Source organism: Sphaeramia orbicularis, chromosome 8, assembly GCF_902148855.1.
Source record: "Sphaeramia orbicularis chromosome 8, fSphaOr1.1, whole genome shotgun sequence".
Lineage (NCBI taxonomy): Eukaryota > Metazoa > Chordata > Actinopteri > Kurtiformes > Apogonidae > Sphaeramia > Sphaeramia orbicularis.
The window spans coordinates 4,455,344-4,472,154 of NC_043964.1; the positions used below are offsets into that span (position 1 = coordinate 4,455,344).

General features: G+C 38.8%; 1 protein-coding gene across 5 annotated transcripts in view; it reads left to right on the top strand.

Annotated features, from left to right (window-relative positions):
- Window positions 1-16,796, top strand: part of LOC115424236 (RUN domain-containing protein 3A-like) — a 56,415-nt gene extending 39,619 nt beyond the window's left edge. For 2 of the 5 annotated variants that reach the window (XM_030141362.1, XM_030141359.1), the window contains exons 11-17: window positions 832-989; window positions 9,868-9,963; window positions 10,392-10,505; window positions 11,865-11,981; window positions 13,409-13,640; window positions 14,214-14,385; window positions 15,657-16,796. In XM_030141362.1, coding sequence (XP_029997222.1) covers window positions 832-989; window positions 9,868-9,963; window positions 10,392-10,505; window positions 11,865-11,981; window positions 13,409-13,640; window positions 14,214-14,385; window positions 15,657-15,870 — 1,103 coding nt within the window. In that variant the 3' untranslated portion in view covers window positions 15,871-16,796. The remainder of the gene's footprint in view (window positions 1-831; window positions 990-9,867; window positions 9,964-10,391; window positions 10,506-11,864; window positions 11,982-13,408; window positions 13,641-14,213; window positions 14,386-15,656) is intronic. The other 3 variants (XM_030141361.1, XM_030141360.1, XM_030141363.1) reach the window with 3 other exon arrangements.
- Window positions 16,797-16,811: the final 15 nt, after the last annotated feature.

Genomic DNA, 16,811 nt, shown 5'->3' on the forward strand with positions numbered 1-16,811 from the left:
CGGGGTGGTTTGTGCAGTTGCGTGGCTTAGCTCCAGGTCCAGGGCATGGTCCACACCTGCCAGAGATTACACAGAGCTGCCAACACATACCTCCACACATGTTTAATGGTGACATAGAGGAGGAGGAGGAGGAAGCCTGGGAGCAATTTGTGATCCAGCGCTGGAGCTAAACTACTGTGCAGCCTCTCAAATGAACTCCTACACACTAAACACTAGGGGTGGGAATCTTTTACTATCTCATGATTTGATTCGATTCCGATTTTTGGGGCTACGATTCAATTCAAAATCGATTTTCGATTCAAAATGATTTGATTTATACTGATGTGTGCTTCAGTCTGTAGGTGCGTAAAGGATCCTCATGATCTACTGCAGTCTGCTTTAAAGACAGAATGACAAATGCACGCATTCAAACGTCTTTCACATTTATTCAGTTTGAAACGTTTATCCATGTTTGGCAGGAGTTTGGTTTGGCTCATCAGTGTGTGTTGGTTTTCCTCTGGTGTCTGACTCTGCACCGTGTCCTTCAGCTCTGGGTGATGCCTGTCGACAGACTGAGCTCATGAAATCGCATTGTATGTGATGCCACTTTATTGCATTTGGCGTGCTATACATACACATTTTCATCCTTTTGCATATTATTTAACGCCATTTGATGGCGTGTCAATGCGCTAGCCGCTAGCCGACCTCAGATCAGTCTGAACCTTAACTCTGAACCATCCATAACTATATAATAAACACCATCACAACTATATGAATAAGTGATACAAGCTGAATGTTTTTATGACGAGTGCTCTCTGAAGTCTTATATACATTGATCTGATTTGTTTGTATCTGTGTCAGTCGCTGACAGGACTGCAGCCCGCCCACCCAAACCCACCATTCGCAGAACCCTGTCCCTGGACACCATCATCGGACCCTACCTGCAGGGCCAGTGGCCCAAAGAGGCCGAGGGGGCGGCGGTCAGCTGTGTCAACGACAAAGCCACACAGGTCAGTGTCAGCTGTCCACCAACATGAGCCTGGAGTTAGATCTGGACTGGTTCTACTGCTGGTTCAGAGTCGGTCCAGATTCTTTAACCCTGGTCCCGTGGGTTTTGAAAGATGACAACCCATTTTTTTAGACCCATTATGTGTGTGTCACCAAGTGTGTGGTTAATAAACACATTTTATTGCTTTATATGCACTTCATAATGTATTTATTTTATTCAGGGACAGTACTCAATAATACAGTAGCCTCTTAAGCCCGGTTGGCAGTTCTGTCTGCGTTGCCATGGTACTGCAATGCAATGTTTGTAGCAATATACACATTCTGTACGTCCATGTGACCAGAACTAAAAACTCAACAAAACCAATTATTGGACAACAGAACAAAATCAAAACAACAAGCATTTAAATGGGTAAATATCAAAAACAAGCTAAAACAGACCAGTGTGCTAAACTTTGCAGCGCTAAGCTAACACTAAGCAGATCCAACAGTACAAGTATTATTTCTCTACCGATAAAAGTTACTCAACAAGGCAAAGAATTGAAAAATGAATGTCGCATTATGAAGTCATGATAACGAATTTTGTCTTATTTTGCTGTTTCCTGATCATGACTCGGTTTTATATGAGTGAAGTTTCTGTTATCGGCTAATCCATTGTTTTGTGTTGCATTAAAATGATTCCGACTGGAAACAAATGGTTCAGGGTTTGACAGGTTTAACCTCAAAAACACTAAAGATATTTGTGGTCCTAAACCCTGGACAGGCTGATGTTATGCAAAGTGATTTTTACTAGGGCTGTCAAAATTAATGCTTTAACACGGATTCATCCATTATCATGATTCATCCCTCTGGATGAAAATATGAGGACAAAAAAAATGAAAAACAAGGCAGAACAGTTGTTTACAGTTGTTTTGTTGAAACTATTGACAGTGTTAAATAAACATGTTAGGTGCATATATATTCCCTTCTTTCTTGAGTCTGTTTGCTCATGCAAAATGAAACGTGATTAATATAGGTTAAAAATGAATGATATTTAATCATGATTATTCGAAATCAATCCATAGCAACCCCGTGATTAATCAGATAAAAAATTTCAATCTTTTGACAGCACTAATTTATACAGAAAATGGTGTAAGCGGTGACAAAAACCAGTTCAATAATTCACATGCACTGTTTCAACATAAACTTATAAACTCCACATTCTAAACTATTACTTTTCACTACATATACACATATACAAATACATAGGAATACACTCAATACACACACACACGCACACACACACACACACACACACACACACACACGCCCAGATCTGATATTGCATCCAAGTTGTGCAGTATGCAGGCTGTTGTCATGGTAACACAGACATTTGATTGAAACATGACATGCTGTTTATACTGTTTATGTGATGTAGTCCAAATGTGTCCAGGAGTGTGTGTTAAATGTGGAAGTATGTACACTGACTTAAATTGAAAGAGACTAAAAATTAAGTAAAATACCAAAACTGAAACTTCATTTAGAACCAAAAAGCACAATCTTTTCACTTAAAAATGCATCTTAATTGGATAGTGGGTCATCTCAAAAAGTGGGTCATGACTCAACGATCGTGGGAAAACGTGGGTCCCAAACCCAGACCAGATGAGGCAGGGGGTCGGAGGCCAGACCATCGTGGAGCTAAAACATTAAAACCACTAAAAAGAGCTGCTGTGGTGTCCAGTCTGTCCAGGAAGTGAAGCAGAAACTGTCACTAAAGACATGGGTCGGTCTGGTTCGGATGCTGGTGTTTATGTTTGGTCTTTAATAATGATACTGATAAACCTCATCAGGGCTGTGGGTACGAAAACGACATCCAGTCCACTGTGAACAAGGGTCAAAATGAGCGTACATGTTCTCATGCTCTTTTCTTCAAATACAACAAGAAAATACAGTCAAATATGAGCACATCCTTAAACTGTACCTGTGCTAGTTATGCTAATGACATTAATTATTCTTTGTGTTTTACTTAAATGTAACAGAGGTGTAAATTCAGTTTTAAAAAAAGTGTCCATAAATGCATCACAATGGACCTTTTTATTTTGTGAATTATGGGCGGGGGCAGAACCTATGGGGAGCAGCCATTACTGGACATAAGTGACGTACCATTGTTGATTCCGGGTGATGGAGTACGAGTAAACAAGCAGCCGTCAGTGAGTGAGTTTGAGTTAAAGTACATGTTGGCGCTTGTTGTTTGTGCAGCCGTAAGCTTCGCACTCCACTATCATCCTAGAGACGCGACCCCACAGTGGATAATGTGTCATCTTAGGCTACGTTCACGCAGCAGGTCTTAATGCGCAATTTGGATTTTTTGGCGAAATCAGATTTTTTTGTGTGCTTGTTCATATTCTACATTAAATGTGACTTCTATCAGTTTTGAGTCTGAACTGAATATGACCCTGTAGTGACCCACATGCACTAAAGAGGTCCTGACGTAATACTTGACCATGCAGCCACACACTGTGTTTACAGAAGTAACACTCCTGGTATGCAGAATTGTGATGTTTGTCGCATTTCAATGACGTAAAGCTCGGATAAATGCGACCTGGCTGTTCAGACTGAAGTCACATTGTAAAATATCAGATATGTATCAGATTTAAGACCACATATGAAAGTGGTCTGGGTCAGATTAGTGCTGTTCAAACTGTCTTTAACAGATCAGATACGGTCACATATGGATAAAAAAATCGGATTTGGGACACATTTGCCTGCAGTCTGAACGTAGCCTTAGACTGGTGTCTGCTGCATGGGGTCACTGACCAGTCCATCGAAGTCCAGGTAACTGGACAATACAGTCAGTCAGTGTCACTACCAGTGCTACTGGTGATGGAACCGCTAGTATTATATGTGATCTTCTGAAATAGCTAGCAATGGAAATTCTCTACAGGTACCCTTTAACCCTGTAAAGCCCAAACCATTAGATCATTGACAGAAAATTTGAAACTGGAGCCTTTATTGGTCGTTCTGAACAACCCCCAAAAATTTTTTCAAATATCAATTGTGTGAGTTTCAATTTTGTATTGGGCCGGTTTTGGCTCACGGGCCATATGTTTGACTCCCCTGTTCTACAACATTGATTCACCAGTAAAACCCAAGTAGTTTGATCAATGACAGTGGATGTAGATGCTTGTTTTCATGTCCAGTTAATGATATATACGCTGTTGAAAAACTCACTTTTTCCTCATTTTTCCTATTTAATATGAACACTGTATTTATTATTTTTGTACATATTCATATTTTTGCATTTATAAATTGTACTCAGTACATATTTAGTTCTGTTTTTATTGTTGCGTGCCTTTTCTCTTGCATCATGGGGGGTCAGTATCCCAATGTCATTGTACTGTGTACGTATTAAACTGAACTAAACTGAACTTAAATGTTTAATAAGTTAAAGTGAAATTTTTGCATTCACAACTTCATCCCACTGGCTGGATTGGCCCCTTTGGTGGGCTGGTTTAGGGCTACGGGCCTTATGTTTGACACCCCTGGTTTAGATGATGCTGTTCCAGTTCTTCTGCTGCTGTGAGAACCCATTCCCCTTCAGCGTGTTTCTTCACGTCGGTTCCTGTCGGTTCTTGTGCTCTACCCGGCATCTGTGTCGTATGGGGGTCATGGTATCTGATGTAGGCTCTGCAGGTGTTTGCTGGTTCTACTCCGATGCTGCGGGTGGAAGGCAGCCAACTGGAAATAGTCGTTTTTTTTTTCGTTCCTCTCAACCCCCTCGACTGTATCTGCTCCTAACTAGTGCACAAAGCCCCAGTAACATCTCTGAGGCGTCGTCTTCTCTCTGACACAGTTTTAAGTCGAACGAACCCCCTCGGCCTCCATTGTGAGAACAGACCCCTCCTGACCCCATTATACAGATCACCCATCCCCCCACGCACACACACAAGCAGACCTCCAGCAGCACCACCTTCTCCAGAACCTCTGCATTATTCAGCTATGTATGAAACTTCAGTCTTCAGTCGACAACTTTCACTAAACTCCATTTATGATGAGATTCACTTCATATAACTTCACTAAAGACATAAACAATAACCATCTACTGATCTAAAATACCTAATAACATTTAATCCACTAATCCTATCAATACATGTCAATAACTGGTGTAAAATGGAGTTTGTCATCTTTTCATGGTCATCAGATATGACCCATTTTATGTTCAGAGGCCCTGTAGTTACCATGGAAACACCGTCATCTTCTACAGCATTGATTCACCAGTAAAACCCATGGAGTTGAATCAGTGACAATGAATGGACACACTGGGTTTATGTTCGGTTAATGACAGATTTTGCAGAGAAAGATACTTTTTCTTCAGTTTTCTCTGTTTCAGATATAATAACCTGTCAACTCTAATCTGAGTTTTTATGAACATCTACTTAAGTAACACATTAAATATAAGAAGGAATACCTGATTTTCACTTAAACTGGGATACAAAACAATAATGACTAATGTCATAATATAGTTTTATAATGGGATAAATATCATATTGATTATTAATTTTGATGTTTCTATGTCCAGTCATCATGAACAGGACATCTTACAGCTGTGGACATGATGTGTCCCAATATTTATGTCCATATAGTTTATAAACATCAATATTTCCTTAAAGTTCAATGGGAGATTTTTCTTTCTCAGTGAGATGAGAAGAAAGTAGATGGTTAAAAAAAACAAAAGAAACAACAACTAAAAAAACTGTAAAATGAAAAAAATAAGCAACTAAATCAATAAAAATGAACAACAGGGGCATCAAAAATGACAAAAAAGCATCAAAATGAAAAATAATGAGGAAAAGAGCATCATAATGAGCAAAATACACACAAATAAAAGACAGTAGATGGTTAGAAGTGGTAGAAAATTATTATTTACAGTCAGAGCATAAAAAATATTTTAGAAATTAAGAGGAAGAACATTTAAAATCATAGTAATGGATAAAAAAACAGGCAAAAAAATCAATTTTTGAGAGAAATTAGGTCCAAACCATCTCTGAGTCATTTTAGAAACAAAGATGACAATTTAAACCAAACTTAACTAATGCAATGATATTTATCCCATAATATAAAACTCTATTCTGATATTAGTCATTATTGTTTTGTATCCCAGTCCCCTGTTAGACATAAAAAAAAACACTTGAATTCAATATGTCCACATACTTTTGTCCATATAGTTTATAAACATCAACATTTTCATTGATTTGTTCTTTTTTTTTTTTTTTTTTTTTTTACATTTTGTTGATTATTTTGTTAATTTTTGTACATTTTGTTGATTATTTTGTTCATTTTTATTCATTTATGTTTGATTTGTTGATTATTTTGTCCATTTTTGTTCATTTTGTTGATTATTTTGGTCTTTTTTTTACTCATTTACTCATTGACTTTCACCTCAGATCCATTCTCCAGGACTAGAAATTAAGAAATTAACCAATGCACTGATATTTATCCCATAATATAAAACTCTATTCTAACATTAGTCATTATTATTTTGTATCCCAGACCCCTGTTAGAAAAGAAACACCTGAATTCAACATGTCCACATACTTTTGTCCATACGGTGGATGACTTAGGTAAATTATGCAATGAGGCTAACGATATGATTCTATTTTTGGTTTAGTAAATAAAGTTTATGTATATATAGAGTTATATAGAGTACACTGACACCCAGGTTAAGCTGATTATACATCTTTAAACCTGATATAAAATAATTCATGAATGGACCAATAGTGTTGAGTCCATGTTGGAGGCAGGTTCATCAGACACCAGCCCCTGTCGGAAACATTACCCACTCTGGACCAAATGTTGAGTCTTTTTATAGGTTCGTGTCCCATGATCCCCGTTCAGATTTTTGGGGGGGGGGGCATGTCGGCAGCTGTAACTCTACACCGACGTCGCTGCATCAGGACGTATTTAGTGCACAGAAGTATTGAGTCCACAGAACCAGGTAGAAGATGGTGTTTTCCTGGAGTAAAGTTTCTGCGAGTAAAGTCAGTATTTATATTCACGGGACGGAGACGGAGATGCTGGAGGGGGAAGGGGACGCCAAATAAACGACGGGGTGTAAGGTCAGAAGAGGGGTTATGAATGGCAGACAGAGACCATCGGGTCATGTTCAAGTTCAGTCTGAGCGTAGACGGACCAGAACCACGAGTATCTGACCCCGCCTCGGTCTGGGATTGACCTGGAGACGGTAACCATGAACCAGACGTTTGATCCTGAGCAGCGAACGGACGCCAACCAGACACCAACTGGTAGACGATCAAGAGTCAATGTCAAGAAGTCGGTACGGTCGTGTAGAAGGAGGATCCATTTGGGCTGTTTGTACCTCCGCAGTGTGTGTGTGTATGTGTGTGTGTTTACAGTTTGTATAATGATGTGGTTTGGGTGTTTTCTGGCGTATGTGGTCGTGTTCTGCAGCTGACAGTGGTTTTCAGCTGTTGTGTTGCAGGTGCGTAACACAGCTGTGGCTTTGACGTTCGTGCACACGCATCCATGTGTTCAGATCCGTCACAAAAGCAGAAGCAGTAACCACACACTGTTCAGCATTATCACCAAAATATGCTTAAAGCAGTGATATTTTGCTTTTTTTTAAAAATGGAATTCTTCCTTTTCCCACATTTCCCTGTGGTCTCCATAAACTGTAACTGCTCTGCTTGGCTCTGAATTCTTCATTCATTCAACTCCACAGGTCCATCTTCAACCCTATGTCTGAGTAATGACACCAGAAAGGTGGTTTGGAGCGTTGGCCCTTTAAATGCACATGAGCCACTTCAGGCCCCGCCCCCTCCAGCTCCATTTAGAGGAAGTCAGATCTATTTGTTTTTCTTCATATTATCCCATGAATCTGATTTTCAGACTGACTATAGATACCTGTTGAGGTTGATGAAATATAGAACGTTCCTCACTGTTCGCTGACGTTTATTGATATTTCACTCTTGTCTTTTTCTTTTTCTATTGTGACATGAATTTCCTGAATTTCTACCTTAACCCTTAAAGACCCAAACAGCCGCCATCGACCAAAAGCATCTACATATTTATATTATTTAATAACTTTGGACCCACTAATCCTATCAATACATGTCAATAATTAGTGTAAAATGCAGTTTTATCTCAATTATTCATAGGATAAAATGTACAAAAACTTGTAAAATGAGAATAAAATGAGCAAAATACATGAAAAATAAGGAAAAAATTTACAAAAAAAACCCTTGAAATATGGCATAAAAGTGAATAAATCCCAAAACTGGTGACAAACATCATACGCAGCTTTAAAGCAGTGATATTTGTCTTTTTTTAAATGTTCTTCTTCCTTTTCCCATATTTCCCTGTGGTCTCCATAAACTGTAAATGCTCTGCTTGGCTCTGAATTCTTCATTTATTCAACTCCACAGGTCCATCTTCAACCCTATTTCTGAGTAATGACACCAGAAAGGTGGTTTGGAGCGCTGGCCCTTTAAATGCACATGAGCCACTTCAGGCCCCGCCCCCTCCAGGTTGTTGGCTGTGCAGCTCTGTCCCGTTCAACCAACAAATGAACATTTTAGGTAACTTAATTTCCAGACTGTAAGCCGCTACTTTTTTCACATGCTTTGATCCCTGCGGCTTAAACAGTAATGTGGCTAATTCATCGTAAATCAAACACACTCACGCTAAATTCTTCAGATCAGTCATTTTGCGTGTCACGCACACACCCTCATCATGGAAAACACAAAGAAATGCATATGAGGCAGCTTTCGAGTTAAAGGCCATCGATCTGGCTGTCAACGAACAAAATAGAACTGCTGCACGTAAGCTTGGCATCAGTGAATCAATGGTGAGACGTTGGAGACGGCAGCGTATATTCAGGTGTGCTCAATAGTCCGGAAATTACGGTAATCAGCTCAAAGTTTGGACGTATTTTCAGTATGGACTACAACTAGGGATGGGAATCGAGAACCGGTTCTTTTTGAGAACCGGATCCCAGTAGCTCAATTCCTTGGAATCGTTTGCCTGTCTGCTTAACGATTCTGCTTATTGATTCTGCCTTCATTGCGCATGCGCAATGATGTCACACGTATGCTGCATTGTTTTGGTCAGAACGTAGCCAACATGGCGTTGAGGCAGAAACGAACAGCCTAAAAAGACCACACCAGGTCCAAACAGACCACACCAGGTCCAAACAGACCACACCAGGTCCACTGGAACACTGTCAAAGCTTCCATTTCTTCAGAAGGGTGGAATCCCTCCAATCTGCTCAAACATTTGTCCACAGCATGGGATTCATTTACAGGAATAACACGTATTTGATACGATACTTAGCGGTGCTTGTGAATCTAGCGGCAGAGTGAACACCAAGCCATCATCTGGGCCCATTTCTGGTTCCAGTGCGGGCAACAAACATCGTACCCCTCAAATACAAGTTTCTGAAGGTAGGGGAAAGGAAATGAGGTGCACAACAATGGGAGACGAGCCCAGTCGAACCGGTTCCATAAAGTGGAAATGTGGCAATAGAGGAATTAGTAAAGGAGGAGCACAGCAGCAGGTCCAGAGATGATCCAGGGAAAACCTGTGAGGACATCAAACACAGACTCCAGGGAAAAAGGAGTCGGTAACATATTTATCTTCGTATTCAAAGTCTGTTGTTTTCATTGAACAGAAAGAGCATGAAAAACTACAAAAGGAACTAAAAGCTGCAGAAGGCGAGCAGTGAAACTACAGCGTTTACCTTTTGAGGTGTAGTGGAGTAGAAGAAAATACACACAAATAAAGTCAAATACCTCAAATTAGTCCTTGAGTAGAAGTTCAGCGTTCCAGATAAACGTGCTGGGTTTGTGTTCTATTTGTTCCTCACACTGTTCTGTGTGTTTTTTTTAGACTCCTAGTTCCTGGGCAGAGGAGACCAGAGGACGGAGACATGCCAGTGGACATAAGAGATCAGCGTCATGGGGAAGTGCAGAACACCTCCGAGAGGTAGGATTACAGCAGCACTTCCACCTTATCTGATCTGACCTTTTTTTTTTTAGTTTTTCTGCTTGTCTTTTTCTCTGAACTTGCTTGTTGTATAACCTGCTGTTAACTGAAATTTCCCCACGGTGGGATAAATAAAGTCTAATCTTATCTTATCTTCTTTTATCTTATCCTATTTTGTCTTATTTTATCTTATCTTCTTTTATCTTATCTTATCTTATCATGTCATTTGACTTTTTTCATTCTAAAACAAATACAAAACTTTAGAGTTGTCCTTATTTCAGTATTGGTATTTTATTCTTTTACTGGTCTGATCCACTTCAGATCATTTCGGTCTGAATGTGGCCCCTGTGTGACACCCCCCCCCCCCTTTCTAAAGGCATTGTGGGAGAATCCTCACTCCTTCCTGTGTGTCTCCACTCTGCCCCCAGGTGGCCAAACTGAGGCATCAGCTGCAGAAACGCTCCCGTCACGCCCCTCCGTCGTCAGGATATGAGCTCCCCCATCCCCCGCTGCCCACAGCTCATTCAGCTGGCATCACTCAGGTAACACAGCGATGGTTCTGTTTTGGTTTGAATTCATTTGTGTCCTGTTCAACCTCCAGTGTCTGACTACCGGGCAACTCACTTCAGCGTACCACTGCAAAGTTGTATAGTATATGGGGCCCTTTTTTAGATACATTCCAGAATCTTTAGAGTAATCTGACTTTTTTTTTTTTTAACCATCTAGCACAGGGCTGTCAAACTCATTTTAGTTCAGGGGCCACATTCAGCTAAATTTAATATGCAGTGGGCTGAACCAGTAAAATAATAACATAATATTATATAAATAATGTCAACTCCAAACTTTTCTCTATGTTTTAGAGTGAAAAAAGTAAATTTACATTATGAAAAGGTTTACATCTACAAACTATCCTTTCAAACGATGAGAATAACATGAACAAACTGAAAAAAATAAGTGTAATTTTAACAATATTCTGCCTCATTTTATCATTTACACATTTACATTATAACTCACAGATCACAGTGGATCTACAAACACAAAATCATTTAGTAACAAGCAGAATATTGTTAAAATTGTACTTACTTCTCTTAAGACATTTCAGGTTGTTCATATTTGTTCAGGTTATTCACGTTTTTTGTGAAATTATACTTTGTTTTAGTGTAAATGCATGAAAATATTTACATTTACAAAGAGAAAAAATTGGAGTTGACATTTTTTATGTGTTATTATGATAGTATTTTACTAGTCCCACCCACTTGAGATTGAATTGGTCTGAATGTGGAACCTGAACTGAAAGGATTGTTAATATTGTAGTTTAATTTTTGCTTTTCACAAATTCATCCCAAAGGCCGGACTGGACCCTTTGGCGGGCCGGATTTGGCCCCTGGGACACATGTTTGACACCTGTGGTCTAGCACAACTACATCATGATTTCTGAGGGACTGTGTTGGGCCTGTGACAGTGAACTACATGGGGATAAATGGGATCATTTTAAGGGCATTATTTTTATTTTGTTGAAGGATTCTTTTGTTTTTTTCCTTTTGATTTCATGTCTACAATGTTCAGTTCTGTATTGTTCGTTGTCATTATTGTTTGCATTATTTGTAAGAAAAACTTAAAAAAAAAAAAAAAAACAATGGTTAAAAAAAAAAAATAAAAAATTTGTTGTTAATGGAACGTAGAGTTGTTAATGTTTTCAGAGACTTTTATGAATCACTGTTAATGTTTAAGTCCTTAGACAAATGAACCCTAGGACCACCAGACTCCCTCTGTTTTCTCCTTGTTAAATTTCTTCCTGTATTTTTTATTTAATCCAGACGCTGCTGCTGATGCCTCTGAACAGACTCCCTCTGTTTTCTCCTTGTTAATTTTAATTCCTGTATTTTTTTTTTTTCATCCAGACGCGGCAGCTGATGCCTCTGAACAGACTCGCTCCTCGGCTTCGTCGTAGCGTCGAAGGCCTGAATCTGGAGCTGGAAGAGGTGTTTGTGTCTGAGAAACCTGACGACCAGCACGAGGTTAGAGTGGGAAAAAAAAAACGTTTACATGACCACAAAATCTGATAACTGGGAGTAATCCGATAATTGCCGTAATCAAATGCAACTCGTTTACATGCACTTCAGAAATACGATAATGGAAAAACCCTGGTTTACATGTTTCAGTCCATTATTTGATTTCTTTTGGAGCACGTATGTGTATTATGACGTACGATATACACTTCCTGTCATTTTCAAAACATCTGGTCTTGTCTTGTTACCATGGCAACACCTACAGTGTCAGCGTTAGCTGTCCTAATGCGGGAGGAGCTAACAGGACTGCAAAATAGGTCACATGTTGCTGCTATCCTTAATTTCATTTCATTGTTTCTTTACCTTTTTTGTTTGGCTCATGGTGTCACTGTGTAACTTCTGTTTATATATAGATTTTTTTTTTTTTTTATACATGCGCAGATATAAAAAAACTAAATAAGTCAGATGAACCTGTATACATGCATGAAGACATCGGAGTATTGGCGAGAAATCTAGGTGTGTTAATCCGATATCTCATAATCAGATAACTGCTGTCAGTATTTGAACTAAAGATCTGTTTGAATTCAACAAACAAGGTCCGAACCGTCACAGTTTAGTCTGAACCGTGGATCAACAAACAGCAACTTAGCAAAGATAAGAACATCCCATAATAACTTTGTACCCTCGTAAGCCTCAGAATGAAACTCACCTGTGTAGAAGAAACTCTGACATTTAGCCATCAAACTCCAATGGAAACAACGGCAGTGATTCTATTTTTATCACTTCTTTTCTTTGACTCTAAAAGTTGTTTCGTAATGGTTCTCATCTCATCTGGTCGCGTTTTGACACTTTGGTCAAAGGGTTTGTGGTTTTAGTTTTCATCACCATGGGAGATGGACAGAGGGATGCACTACTCTCTCTAGTGGTCACGTAAATCCAATTGTTGTAAATAAATTCAGTTCATAGAATAGAATAGAATGGAATAGAATAGAAAAGAATAGCCTTTGTTGTCATTGTGTGCTACTCTAGTCAGTGCTACAATGTTAATAAAAAACCAATACATCAGAAAATAAGAATAGTGTGAATATAAAATTACAGAAACTAAAAATAAGATGAGAAAACAGAATGTAAAAGTTAACAGAAAGAAAATAAGAACAGAAGTAAAGTAGAATAAAATAAAAACAGACATAAAATATGAATAGACAATATTAACAGTATGTATATCAATGGACTTCAGAGCTTTTTATTCTAAACACTGATGATAATTCTGTTGACTTTTAATATTTGAAAGTATAAAATACAAACATACAGCCCATTTAAGTACTTATGTCTTTTAAAAGTCATTGTCATTTACATCCTTCTCAGTGTCTTTTTTTTTTTTGTATGAAATGAGACCTAAACTCCTGTCCATGTCCTTGTGTCCTTACCTGGTCCAGATCCTGGACATCCCAGACGGACACCGGGCTCCGGTCCCGGCCCAGAGATGCAGCAGTGGTTCTCAAAGCGAGCCGTCTCCTGGACCTTTGGACCCGTCCCTCCTGTCCCCGTCCCAGTCCCCGTCCCCCTGTCCTCTAGATCCATCACTGCTGTCCCCGTCACACTCCCCTGGTCCTCTAAACCCAGGTCTACTGTCCCCGACCCAGTCCCCCTGCCTCATGGGAGAACCAGGTGAGAATAGAATAGAATAGAATAGAATAGAATAGAATAGAATAGAATAGAATAGAATAGAATAGAATAGAATAGAATAGCCTTTATTGTCATTGTTCTTTTCCAGTCAGTGCAACAATATGAATAAAACGTTAATACTTCAGAACATAAAAATAGAGTGAATATAAAATTACAAAAACAAAAAATGAGATAAGAAAGTAGAATGTAAAGTTTTACAAAAGTAAAATAAGAATAGAGCTAAGTACAATAAAAATAGACATAAACTATAAATAGTGAATGAATCTATAAAAAAATATGTAACAGTATTTAAATCTGTAAAACAGTATATATATATGAAAACAGTATGTATATCTATTAAAAAAGTGTATATATGAAAACAGTATGCAGATGTATAAATTCAAGTCTATATAAAATAGTGCATTTACATTTTGATAAATGTTATATAAATATTCCATTGTTACTGCAGAACATAAGATGATTTCCCATAATTCCCATTCTTGTCCAGGGCTGTAGGACATGTTCAGTGTGTGTGTTCTGGTGCTTGTGTCTTCATGTCCTCTGTCCTTCATCCAGAACCCGTGGACTGTGAGACTCTGTGTTCTCCGTCTACTACTCTTCCTTCGTTTGCACTCGAGCCCCCTCTGCTCCAGCCCTGCTCCCCCGCCCCTCGACCCAACAAAACCTACTCCTTCCAGCGTGAACCTCCGGAGGGCTGTGAACTAGTCCGAGTGTGTGAGGAGGCCATGTAAGCATCAGTTTGAACATCAGTGTATCATCCATAGATCATACACAGGAAAAGGGAACTAGAACTGACCAATGTAGAGCAAGAAAATGGACGTTACATCACCAAAAAACTACTGCCTCAGTCTTGTCAGCAAGTGGCGGAAAAAATTATAAGACCATCAAAAGTCATCAAAAACAATCCAGTCCTAACTCCTGTGTGGATCACGTGACTAAAACCGACAGAAAAGAAAACATGGAATGTCTAAAAGCACTGTTTTTGTCAGTACACTGCCATAGATACTGATGTAAGAACTGAAGGGATTTTGGTTATTATCAAGAAAATATGTTAAATAGATAAATATCGGCTGTGAAATTCAACTACTATGAGCTATTTTTGTTGGTATCATTATATTTGTCCAAACAAATGGACCTTTCGTTGGACCAGGCATTAAAACCAACAAGAAACTGAAGAAAACAAGGGGTGGTGTAATGATTTTTTCTGTGACTGTTCATTGAAGACATTGTAACAATCAGTGGAGTCAAAATCATTTTAATTCAGGTTCCACATACAGACCAGTATGATCTAAAGTGGGTCAGACCAGTAAAATACGATCAACATAATAATAATAATAATAATCTATATTCTGACATTAGTCATTATTGTTTTGTATCCCAGACCCAGACAAACGTGTCCACATACTTTTGGACATATAGTTTATAAACATCAACATTTTCATTGATTTGTTCATTTTTGTATATTTTGTTGATTATTTTGTTCTTTTTTATTAATTTATGTTTGATTTGTCGATTATTTTGTTCATTTTTGTTCATTTTGTTGATTATTTTGTTCATTTTAATTAATTAATTATTATTTACTCATTTTTGCCTTTCACAAATTCATGCCACGATTTCATGGACTTCATGGACCGTTTGCTGGGCCAGTTTTGGTCCACAGGCTGTATGTTTGACACCTGTGGTTTAGATGGTCTTGACTACAACACCGCTGTCTTGGTTATTCAGTCCTAATAACAGTAAAAATATGGCCTTTATCAGGGCGTTGTATTTCCTGTGTTTTCCTCTTGTGGTGTTTTGATAATTTTCCATCCCATAGGTCATGTAATATTGATAGTAGATTTATGATATGATGCTGATTTTGGTTTGATTTCTGTTTTTACAGTAAAAAAAAAAAAAAAAAAGCACACAAACTATTTAGAAGGTGTTTGTTTTGATTGATTGATGGTTAAGAGTCCGTCCAACCCCCCGGTTCACTTCAGTGTCTCTGTTTAACTTCAGGGCTTCCTGTGCGGACGAGCCCCTCCTCACGGCTTCCTGCCCTGACCCCAATAAAGTCAACTTCACCCCCCACGGAGGCTCTGCGTTCTGCCCCGTCAGCCTCCTGAAGCCCCTCCTGCCCTCCATGGACCTCCTTTTCCGTGGCCTGTCAGTGTCTCCCGTCACCGGCTGCACAGGCCAGGCCTCTCCCACAAGGCACCTGGGCATGCAGTGAGGTGGGCGAGTGGGGCGGAGCCTGTCAGGACTAAATCACACTCCGCTGCCCGGAAAGTGGTCTGGACCAGGACGAACTGTTGATGAACAGGGTGACGGAGGAAGCCTCGGTGTCCGATCACTGCTGAAAAATGTGTTGTCATCAGACTTGAGGCTGGTTTTGTTGAACGCAGCTTCGGCTGTTTTATTGTTTTTTTTTCTCCACCTGCTTGGACTGAGCTGATAAACGCTCCATCAGCGCTTACATTTGACCAGTATTACCTCTGAAAAGCAGTTCAAGTTCACATCTGCAATGACGTCTGGACTCAGTTTTCAGTCCGATGCAGCAGATGTGTTTTCATTCTTACTGATGAACGAGTGACTCTTAAAAAGCCTCTTAAAACACAAACTGACATGAGTGTTACTGTGTTTCCTGTTCATTACATGCTAGTAAAGCATTTAGATATCCTTTCATTTTAAGTTGTGAAGTTACTAAATAAAAACATTTGTTCCTCAAATGTCATAATTTCTGTTTTGTTAAGGAGAATTACTGCTTTGTCAGCCTGCATTTGATGATACGGTACTTTTTCTTTATGCATTTCTTGGAAGATCTATATTTTTTTATCTGTAAAGAATGAACAAGTTTCTGTTTTTGTATTCACATAAAAAAAATCATCTTTCTGTTTATACCTAGCTATAAACAGATGTTTAAGTAGCTTTATTTGCCCACAGTGGCCACTGTTTGTACCAAATTGTTCTTTTTGTTCATTTAAGTGACTATTTGGCTTCTGGTTATTATTTGTTTTGATATGACAGTTGATATGTTGAACTGTCAATGTTTGGTTGATATTGTTCATTTGGATAAAACATTGTCTTTACAGCACTGATTAAAACAGTAAACGCTTAAAAAAATAGCATTTTCTGATTAAAAGCTTGCATTTATCTGTTTATTTGTTTTCAGCT